Source organism: Danio rerio, chromosome 12 (genome assembly GCF_052040795.2).
Source record: "Danio rerio strain M-AB ecotype USA chromosome 12, GRCz13ab, whole genome shotgun sequence".
Taxonomy (NCBI): domain Eukaryota; kingdom Metazoa; phylum Chordata; class Actinopteri; order Cypriniformes; family Danionidae; genus Danio; species Danio rerio.
The window spans coordinates 27,831,889-27,844,087 of NC_141032.1; the positions used below are offsets into that span (position 1 = coordinate 27,831,889).

Consider the following 12,199-nt stretch of genomic DNA (forward strand, 5'->3'; position numbering starts at 1 on the left):
AACAGAAAAGGACAAAGATGAAATCTCGGCTCTGATGATGACAGCTAGAAAGGCTGAGGTAAATTGTCAGCGATGGAGAGATGAGAAGGAAAGGAGGGGTGACTGGAGACCGAGAGGAAGAGAACGTCTTCATAAAACACACAATCAATCCACTTTGGCCTTGGCTCAATTATCCCAATCAAGGTTAATTCTTTTGAACCTGGGCGCCATTAAAGGGCACAAATACAAAGAAGAGAGTGGAATGTAGAGAGGATTTACTAGGGGAAGAGAGACATGGTGATGGAAGACTATAAATCGATGATTTCTATTCAGAGGCTCTCAGATCAGCGTTTGGCTCAGGAGGGACGTCTAGAATCGTGACACCGATTGCCACTGAGCTATTGATTGACACTTTTAATGTAATAATCATTTAGTCTGTTCCAGTTGAGGAACAATTGAGTACAAACTCACTTTTACTTTATGAAAAAAACTTGAACGCAATTAAACCTTCACATAAGGAATGTTTGGAGGGGGGGGGGGGGGGGGGGGGCGATTCGGGGAGTTGGTAACACTTTACAGTAAGTTTTCAGTGGTGATACGGTGATCAATGATGATTCTTAATATAAAGTCTTAATATAAATATAAATGGCTACTAGTGCCTTAAGAGTCAAAAAAGCACAAAGAGCCAAAAGAAAGTTTCATTACAGTCCATTAAGACCTTAAAATAAGTGAATCGATCAGTCTGTGCACCAAAAGGAACAATATTAACAACATGATTCATTGATTTTCATTTTTACCATGAGAGTATCAGGTCAACGTACTTTTATTTTTGCAATTTAAAGCTATTTTATTTTGTGGAAATATTTCTCATTTTCTTTTCAATTAAATGTAACATTTAACATTAAAATAAACTATATATAAAACTATATAGGGTAAAATAATCCCAATGACATCCTGTTAGGGCTGGGCAATTTGGCTTAAAAACAAATCAATTGAACATTTAATCTCGATTATGATTAATGAACGATTCTGTTATTTATTTATTTATTTTTTTTACCCTCTCTGCACCGCCTACACTCGTCAGCGATACCAAGCTGACCACTCCCAGAGCTTGCGCTATGCGTCTTCGCAACATGTAGTTACATTGTTAAGAGGTCAGCGTTGGCATCAGTCACAGCGAGGGGTATGCAAATGCCTGAAGGCTGCGCCAGACCATACGCTGCGATTAACGCAGAAGTGTAAAGAGAGCGGGGTCACGTGACTCCAACCACATTAGGGAAAGTAATTGAAAAATTTGATCGATTAAAGGTTTGGTATTTCAATTTCGATTACTTTTTAATTAATCGCTCAGGCCTACATCCTATTGTGGTGGATGCATCAAAATAAATTGACAAAATTCGCATATATGGAAAGCATATTAAATGCAAAGAATCTTGACATAATATTCTGTTTTCATTAAGCGCAACAGATATATTTATGTAAAAGTCAAGGCTTAGTGCCTGATTTATCAGGGGTCGCCACAGCATAATGAATTGCCAACTATTCTGGCATATGTTTTACGCGGCGGATAACTTAATGTGTTTTTTCAATTAATAGATGACAAATTTGTAAAAACCTGATGGTTTCAAGGATATTGGCAAAGTAAAAATATTTAAAACGTCAGTTAATTAGTGTTTTATGTGCAGAACTTTGATCCTTAAAGTATTTTAATACTGTTGAAATATGGTGACAAAATATTTTGGAAAATATTCTTACATTAAATTACATTTTAGTGGGTATGTTTTGAAAAATATAATTTATGATAGTCATTGTTTTTTTTCTCAGTCAAACAATCAGTCAGAGATTAAAGGTGCAGTAGGTGATCTGCCTAAATGCTCACCTGTCAGCATAACTCACACATTAAAGATGCCAGTTAGAAACCTTTATAGTACTTTATAATGCTACAATTCTGAATGAAAAACTGTATTTATATCTAGCACGTTTTCAATTACGTAATTAAACTTGTCATCTCTCTCTCTCTCTCTCTCATCAGTCTTACTCACACGCTTTGTCCTAAAGTGACTACTGTATGCTTAGTGGTTGGCCGGCGGATGCTGGAATTGTTATAAGTCTTATTATAAGTCATACTTACATGCTATTTTAGACCAAATATTCAAAAAAGCATGGTAAACAGTATAGACCATTTTAAAGGAAGTAAACAATAACAATAATAATTTTATTAACTGAAAAAAACTTCTGTGCATATAACCAATTTAAAACAACACAATCTACATCAGCTTTGCGTGACTAAAACATAACACTTTTAAAACATAACACTACGTGTCTTAGAGGAATACTTCAGCCATGCTGTCATCCTTCCTTGAGCATGCAAAAGTAACTCCAATATTGATTCTGGATTTTAAAAAGTTTTAATTCAGCATTTGTTTTTAGTGCTGTCACACGTGTCCACTTGAACGTGCATCAGCGAATCTGCGTGAACATGTGCGCAGTTGTTCAAATCTACATTTGCTGACAGACAGTTTGGGCTACTTTTGGGAATTATGGGAATTATTGGCTCAACTATTTTTAATTGGATGAACATTTTTTTTAGCTTTACCCAGAACACAAAAACACATATAAATACATTTACATTATTTACTTTAATCATTACTATTACAATGTGAAGAGACTTTTAACCAGTACAACAGCAAATGTTTCTGAAGACAATCACCTACTGCATCTTTAAACTATTAATAAAAATAGTCACTCAATGACACTAAAGTAAAACAGCATTCCATTTGACAAGCCTATGGAGTTCAAACCCATATTAAATCCTAAGAAATACATTTGCCTTTTTAATGCACTCTGCTGACTCATATACTTTTTTTTAAAGCAATGTGCTGATTTTGTTGTGCTTCTTTTCTATACCCAACTGCACAATGGACATTTACACACATCCAAACTCAGCACTTTAACTTTAACTGTGAACTAAGGACATTCTATGCAGATGCTCGATGGACAGTTAACAGACATCTGCACTCAGTCACCTCAGTCTGCGCATTAGTACGTTATTCATACATTATCACTCTTAGTCCTACCTCTCATATTCAGTGCTTCTTACCTCTTATGTTTAATGTTTACTCTTTGGTGTAGATAAACAAATTTGTTTTGTCAATTTCTATGCACTTTTACACTTAAAAGTGAGGGTGATAGAAATAAACAAAACAAAAGGGGATTTGACAGTGGTGCCATAGCATAGAACCGGGGTGCACACACCTGGTCTTGGGGGCCGGTGTCCTGTAAAGTTTAGGTCCAACCCTAATCAGACCCACTAGGGCTTGCTAATCAAGCTCTTACTAGGCTTTCTATAAACATCTCTACAGGTGTGTTTAGGGAAGTTGGAGCTAAACTCTGCAGGATAGTGACCCTCAAGGACCAACTTTGGGCACATTTTACCACATTCTCACCATGTTATTTACTTGTTTATTATATTTTTTGGCTTCTGTTTTTATGCTACCTGCTTTCTGGAACCGTTCTACAGTGGACTCGAACCCCATCATCGTGTTACACTCCTCACTGCATCTCAGGTCCACCGACGTACATGGTGAGCTACTGGACAAACTACTAACAGCAGTAAAGAACATTTATTTTTAAGAGCATTGGTTGGTTAGGAAGAAACATTTTGCTCTTGGTAGAACGACAATAAAATTGACATTTACATGTAATAGACAAACAATTATTTATATTATATATATAAATAATTATATTATATAATTAGAATTATAATTTATTATAATAATTATTTATAATATTATTTATTATATATAAATATATATATATATATATATATATATATATATATATATATATATATATATATATATATATATATATATATATATATATATATATATATAATATAACTTTTTGTACTGTTGGGGATGTTTTCATTCACTCTGGGGTGATTTTGAGTCCTAATTTGGCCACAATTTTCTTTTTGTTCCAGCAAATAGAATAATGTTTGGTGACAAATTTTATTTTGAAACATATTTTGGGAAAATGCTTTAAAATGCTTAGTATATTTATGCACACACTATAATTTGCTCTTTTATTCCATAAGACTGCATATAAAAGCCAGAAACTTTTTTTGCCCAAGCCTATCTAAAGGGTTAATGCAAGAATGCATGATTATTAGTGTCAAGGCTTTACAATCAAAAAAGGTGCTTATAATGGAAGTCACAGGGGAAAAACAGCTTTAAACATAACAAAAGGGTGGTCAATTTGAACATTCATTCATGTGTTTATTGTCCTTCTGCTTAGTCTTTTATTTATCAGGGGTAAAACCAAAGCAGATTGAACCACCAACTATTGCACATATGTTTTACGCAGTGGATGCCCATAATGACAATGTGAAAAAATAGTTTTTGAAATTGTTGATAATTTATTAAAAATAAAACAACCTGAAAAATTCACAAACAATATTTTGTTGACGTACATTTGGCAGCAATTTCAGAGTACTCTTAAGCAGGTTTTCATTCAGGATGTCTCTGTACATTGCTGCATTCATCTTTCCCTCTATCCTGACTAGTCTTCCAGTTCCTGCTGCTGAAAAACATCCCCATAGCATGATACTGCCACCACCAATGTTCACTGTAGGGATGGTATTAGCCTGGTGATGAACAGTGCCTGGTTTTCTCCAAACTTAACGCCTGGCATTCACTTCAAAGAGAGTCCTGTAGATGCCTTTTGGCAAATTCCAGGTGGAAAGTGGCTTCCGTCTGGCCACTCTATCATTCAGGCCTGATTGGTGGATTGCTGCACAGATGGTTGTCCTTCTGTAAGGTTCTCCTCTCTCCACAGAAGAACGCTGGAATTTCCATCGGAATATTGATCACCTCCCTGACTAAGGCCCTTCTTCCCGATCACTCAGCTTAGATGGCCAGCCAGCTCTTTGTGCTTTGACATGCACTGTCAACCCTGGGACCTTATATAGACAGCTGTATGCCTTTTCAAATCATGTCCAGTCAACTGAATTTACCACAGATGAACTCCAATTAAGCTGCTGAAACATCTCAAGAGTGATCATTAGAAACAGAATACCTAAGCTCCATTTAGAGCTTCACGGCAAAGGCTTTGAATACGTATGGACATGTGATTTTTCAAGGGTTTCTAAAATAAATTTGCATCAATCTAAATTTTTTTTTTTACATTGTCCATATGGGGTGTTTTGTGTAGAATTTTGATAAACTAAATTAACTTAATCCATTTTGGAATAAGGCTGTAACATAAAAAATGTGGAAAAAAGTGAAGTGCTATGAGCACTTTCCGGACGCACTGTATATTTGCAATGTGCTATGTTTCATATTTGACTTGCAGTTTGCTCAATTTCAAGTTGCTGCATAGCTAATTATAGCCTGTTTTTAGTGACATGGACATGGGTATTTGCCTGTAAAAATCTGACATGTTGAAATCAATCCACCAACACACACCTCTCTGAACACCAGTATAATAAGGCCAAAATAACAAAAAAAATAAAAAAATGGCTGTCGTGCAAAGTTAGATGAAGGACATCAGACAGGCCGAGTGAGCCGATGGCAGAGTGACAGCCCCGTGCGATGGCTTTGACTGATAAACGCTAACCTGCAAATGAAAGGCTCTTCAGTCCCCATCATCCCCTGTCACAATGCAATTACTCTACAGGGCGATAGCAAGATAGAGGCTCGCAGACAAGCAGATAATAAAGCTATTGACTGATGTGACTTAATGATTAGGACGTCAAAAAAAAAAAACGAACATAAGGACAGAAAAGCGCTGGCAGATTGTCCGGATTTGCGAGCGTTTTTCCTCCTCGACACAGATACAGTTCAAGCCAGATGAACAATCCTATCGGAGCATCTGAATATGTCCTGCTGCACTGAGCTGAATTGGAGCGAGCTGTTGGTCTTGAGGATCCGTGCTGAAGTGTTTCATTGTGTCCTTCAGAGAGCTTTTGACTTTGAACTGTTGAACGGCGCTCCTCCTCTTCCTCCACTCCCTCCTTGTCATGTATTTACACTCAGAGGAGAGATTGAAGACGTAAACGTGTAATTAGTCTCCATTGTTGTCTTTGCAGATTAGGAGCACCGTCGGAGCATGTCGTTTGAGGGGGCCGTAAGTTTGTAGCGTGATTGGCTGAAGGGGGGCCGGTCGGGGCTCCCCGCCGTGGGCAGAAATAGTGTTTCCCCCAGGCGTAATTTTAGTGTAGTGAGTGTGAATAACGAGTGATTATTAATCAGAGCCCGGCAGTGTGATCACAGCTTCCTCTCCGAGAGCTCAGGGGTGATGTTCAAATTCCCTTTACTCAGCGAGGAACGGTTTAGAGGAAACAGGGTTTCGACTGAGAGCAGGATATGGCAAGCAGTGGATTAAAGGGGTCATGAATTGAAATCTCAACTTTTACTTAATATTTTGATATATAACAGGTCATCATACTACAAGAATATGCTGTATGTTTCAGAGCTGAAAATGCCTTTGCTACTGAGTTAACAGCTTTTATTGATGCTAGGCCTAGAAAACGTCAGGTTCTGCAATGGATGTAACTGATGTCACATGTAGGTTAAACACCGCCTACACAGAATAATAACAGTGCCTGATACTTTAGCTCTGACCATGTAATGTCAGTCACTGCAAAAGCTTTAGACAACGCAGGCTTATTCTGAAAATGTACCGCTATATACAATTCTGGTATATACTATACATGGTGGCGCAGTGGGTAGCACGTTCGCCTCACAGCAAGAAGGTCGCTGGTCGTGAAGGTCAGTTGGCGTTTCTGTGTGGAGTTTGCATGTTGTCCCCATGTTCCTGTAGGTTTCAATTGAGTGGGCTAAATTGTCCGCAGTGTATTTGTGTGAATGAGTGTGTATGGATGTTTCCCATTGATGGGTTGTAGCTGGAAGGGCATTTGCTGCGTAAAACATATGCTGGATCAGTTGGCGGTTCGTTCTGCTGTGGCAACTCCTGATTAATAAAGGGAATAAGCCGAAAAGAAAATGTATGAATAAATAAACATTTCTAGAGAGCGCCAAATATGGATTTTTGCGAATCCAACAAAGGCCGCTGTGTACTTTTTTGAGATCTCAAATTTCTCGAGAGCCATTCTCGCCTGCTGTTCTCACGTGGATTCACTAGAGGGCGCCATCGACTGACTGAATGAACAACTGACCGATCGACTGGCCCACCCTCCTTCTTCCCTGCACCCAACCAATAGTTGCTTTAAAATGCACCAATTGACCCAATCACCCACTTCCCTAAAGCCAACCAACATTTTTAAAAAAACAATCCAGAAACAGAAAAGCCTTGCCTGATTTTTACCATGTTATCAGATTTTACCATATTCTCACCGTGTTATTTACTTGATTATTTTATTTGTTGGCTTTTTTTTTGTCTTACCTGCTTTTTGGAACCGTTCTTCACCATACTCGAACCCCGTCATCATGGTCAACTCCTCTCTGCATCTCAAGTTCACCAACGTACATGGCGAGCTACTGGATAAACTGGTAGGAGCCAGTCATTCAAGCCATCCACATGGAGATAAGCAATCAGCTGGTAAGTGTTTAAAGGAACAGCTTCGTACCACACTGTATTGTTTGTTCTAAAGATGAAATGCAGCCATATGTACTTCTGGCTACATATTTTGCGATCTCCAGAAATGTATATAGGGCTTCGTTTTCTTAAAAAGCTTTAGAAAGTATAGACACAGTCAAAATGATGGACAGGGTTGTATGTCTGTATTTATGTATTTATTTGTTTATTATTCTAAAATAAGTTCAAAATAAATAGTTTTGCCCCTACATATTTACAGTCTTTATTAATAGAGCACACAGGGCAAGGCTGTATAAAACATTTTCTTTCTGTAGAGAACAGTTGAACAGAGACCCTATTTATTAGCACACAGGATAAATCAAAATCATAATCGAGGACTGTTTTTGACCTGTTTAAAATAACATACACTACCGCTCAAAAGTTTTGGGTCATTATTGTTTTACATGTTTTTTTTCATTATTATTATTATTCTGCTTATCAAGGTTGTATTTTTTGGATGTAAAAAAAATAGTAAATTGTTAATTATTCATTTATTTCTTATTGTATGTCGTTTCAAATTGAATTATTACTGCAGTCATTATTGCTTTTATTGCTGTTGCCATTATTAATAATAATAATAGTAATAATAATAATAATAATAATAATATTGATGATAATGATGATAATAATTAATACTAGAGTGATTTCTGAAGGATCATGTGACTGAAGACTGGTGTAATGAAGCGATTCATCATTTAAATTACTAGAATAAATTATTAAATTAAATCATAAACTACTTTTGAGCAGTTATTTTATAGTTCAATAACATTTCACAATTTTACAATTTTTACTGCATTTGTGATGAAATAAATGCAGCCTTGGTGAGCAGAAAAAGCTTATTTTAAAACATTTAAAAATCCTACTGACCCCAAACTTTTGACCAGTAGTGTATGTTGTTAGAGATTTAAGTTCATTTGTGCAAAGAGCAGCAACCTAAACACATCATAATGTTACCTGCAGCCCACATGTGAGATGAACAATACATTTATTTTATGAAATCAACACAATGAAAAACCCTATACAACTAACATATTAACAGAATCAAATTAAATACCCATGTTGACAAAAACTGTAGGTTGTTATTTCTTTGACAGGCTGTATATTTAATGAGACCGGGAGGGAAGCTCGGTTTTCATTATTTCATATACTTTGCTATTACTCTGATTATACAAAAATATTAGAAAAAACTTTGAACATTGAAGGATATTTTAGTTTTATCTCTACTAACAAAAATTACAACCATGTACCACCATTTTGACCATGATATTATTGCATACTTGACATAGCCTGAACACAGTCACATGGGTAAAATTCAAAAGTGAAAAAAAACCATTGAAAATACGTCTTTGTTCAGTCACGTTCCCCATACAGACGCATTCAAATCCTCATTCAATAGTAGCATCCTTCACTTAATAGTAGCATATATTAATGCTCCCTTTTGCTTTTATTTATTATATATGAGTCTTTAAGGTTATGTGTAAGCTAGGATGTTCCAAAACAATGGCAAATTTCCTATTTAGAAGATACATGGATTAATTAATTCCAGTCTCTCACTTTTGCCAATGTGGATGAGCTTCAGCTTCTCATCAGAATTTCATTCAAATAGACACTAAAACTGTGGCTGAAAATAGTTGTTTACAGCATTTCCATTTTCTATATGGTGAATGGACATAATGCACTATACACTCGCAGGAATAAAGGTATGCAAGCTGTTACTGGGGTGGTACCTTTTCAAAAGGTACAAATTTGTACCTACATTAATACCCATTTTAAAAACATTAATACATCAAGGGTAAATAATAGTACCTAAAAAGTACACATGTTTCTCTTAAAATTTTTAGGTACTAATATATCCTTTTGAGGTACCAATATGGACCCTTGAGGCAATAATGAGGACAAATGCATATCTTTTGAAAAGGTACCACCCTAGTGAAAGCCTGTGTGCCTTTACTTTTGAGAGTGTAGGAAATGATTGATTCAGACAAGTATATTCTGTCTATTGGAGTGAATTTAGTCTGTCATAAGCTGTCAAAGTTAGTTAATTGAAGAAGAAATATGCTAGTTACTAAACACTAACTAATGAATGTTCTCTTACATAATGCAATATATGGTTAGCTTAAATATAAAACATGCTGGAATCTGTTTAGGATTAAATATTAAAATGACTTGCTATAGAAAAGGCTGATTGACAGGCGGCCTGTGAATGTTTGTGTGTGAAAAAGGCCTTTCTGTCAGTTTTGATGCTGTGACGCTCTGATTATGTGACACATGCAGTGACGTTGGCTAAAGGCCACTAGTAAAGGCTCGTTTCTGCCACCCCGTCAGTACCCGCGGGGCAACTCTGCCCCCCATAGTGCCCGAGAACGACACTTATCAGATGGTCCATGTAACAAAGCATATTGCATCACGTCATCTTCCCCCTGGTCTGATGTGACAGCATTAGTTCATTGTTTTAAACATCTTCATGCATCAGTAGCCAGGGCAGAACCAGTGAATGTGGCAAAATGTGACGATTACGCAGAGCTAAAAGGAAAAAGAAGTGTGTCGGAGGAAATAAATGGTTTTCTCTATATACACATGAAAATATGTATACATAAAACACGTTTTGCATATTTAGTGATTCATGTTTTTATTTTAATTTTCCCCCATTTATTTATGCTTTTGAATTGCATTATGGGACCTTGATCTTTCTTTAAACACATTTTAACATTAACAAATTCGAAAAAGTGACTTTAATTAACATTTTTAATCATTTAAAGTAATATATTGTCTTGGTTGGTGTTGTAAATTACGCTACAAATACCTTTTAATAAACTGCCCTTACTTTCTGTTATTTTACAGACTTTTTTTTATTTCTATATAATTTCAATAAAATAAAAAATCATGTTATTTAACTGTAGAGATGATTTTTCCACATCAAAAGTCGACAGAGCAGAGATCAAGGTCCCATAATGGAATTCACTACCGTAAATAAACAAAAAATCACTTAAAAATCACAAAATACTGAAACTGTTAATTAATAAATATTTTTACAGTGTACTGTAAATGTCAATAAGTCTTTTTTCCCATCAAAAATTGTCAGAGAAGAGATCAAGATCTGATAATACAAGTTAAAAGCGTAAATAAATAAATCATGAAAATACCCATGAACAACATAATACGAGAAACTGTTAATTAACATCCCTTTTAGAGTGTAAAACTGTAGTACCGAAATTAAATCAGTGCATTTTAAAAATGTAGACTTTAAATTGATCCATTTGCTTCCATTGTAATGTTATTCATTTATTTATTATAATCTTTTTAACTAACATATTTTTAACAGTTGGTTATCAGCTGGTTCCATGTCTTTGTTGCCTCTGATTTGCTTTTTTGGGGTTGGTGGAGCTGCTCTTTAGTGGATCGTCGTTCAACAGTTGACATTCATATTAACCTCAACTGAATCAGTTTTAAATGAACTAGAACTACACCAGCATTCTACCAGCCTTCTACCTGGTAATATACTGAACATGCAGACTTGTAGTCAGCCTATTGAAAATGGTGGTTCTTTTTTTTTTTTTTTTTTCAAAAAGTGTGTCTTTTTGCAGTTATTTTCCCTTATTATTAAATTGTGAGGTTCAAATACTACATTTTAGCAACATTTTTAACTCTAATATTAGCTGCATTAGCTTGTCGGATTGTGATCATAATCACACTTTTTGATGCAAAACAATTTCCTACAATTTTGTCAAAAAGTGCTTACCATATTATTTTACCACAGAGTGTTTATTTAGAAATGTGCATTTAAACTAAAATAATTTATTACAGTTTTATAGATGATGTTATGAAATTAGAATTTTAAATTAAACTTTTTGAATAAAGAAGTATGAAAAAAATATTTTTGAAATACAAATTTATCATCATGCATCGTTAACAAAAACATATTAGGAAAATGTTAAAACTTATTAAAAAAACAACAACTAAAGAACATTTTAAAAACTGTTGCATGTAGGTAAATAACAACCTGGCCAGCTCATTTCCTCTGCCAGAATTAGTAAATTTTAATAATTAAAAATTAGTTAGTTAAAATTAGTAAATTAAGTTAGTCCTAAAGCCTTTTTCTATCAGTTATTTTCTAAATTTATGATGGAATAATGTCAAAAATGTGACAAATGAGTTCATAGCCTCCAATCCCCCCCACCTACGGCCCTGACAGGCTCCATATAGTTATGGCTTTTTTGATCCTTTTTTCTATTCATCTAAAGCAGCTTTGACACAATAAAAATTGTAAAAATCTCTGTAGATTTAAAGATTACCACAGATGATCTGAGCTGAACCCGAAGTTGTAATGGAAATTAAACATCAGATTCATTCTTGTCAATCGATATGCTAGAAAAAGGGCTTGAACACAATGCGCAAGTCATGGCCGTGATGTAAACAAAGCCGAGCTCCTGGTGCACCAGAAATGCAGATCACATGATTATAATCTATTCAGTGAAAGTGAATGAGAACCCCCCCCGTCAACCCCATTACTTTCACAAGAGCACACATACCCATAAACACCTAATCGCTCATAACATCAAATGGTAACATAACTGAGTGGAATAAGTGTCTCTAAGCAGCAGCATATGATTTTAGCTGAGTA

General features: G+C 35.4%; 1 protein-coding gene across 4 annotated transcripts in view; it reads left to right on the forward strand.

Moving 5' to 3' along the window:
- Window positions 1-12,199, forward strand: part of LOC147834479 (uncharacterized) — a 102,924-nt gene that overhangs the window by 23,842 nt on the left and 66,883 nt on the right. For 2 of the 4 annotated variants that reach the window (XR_015504172.1, XM_087276380.1), the window contains exons 2-3: window positions 3,500-3,562; window positions 7,458-7,542. Coding sequence is in view for 2 of the 4 variants with exons in the window: in XM_087276380.1 (XP_087132506.1) it covers window positions 7,522-7,542 (21 nt within the window). In the remaining 2 variants the exon portion in view is untranslated. The remainder of the gene's footprint in view (window positions 1-3,499; window positions 3,563-7,457; window positions 7,543-12,199) is intronic. The other 2 variants (XR_015504173.1, XM_087276381.1) reach the window with 1 other exon arrangement.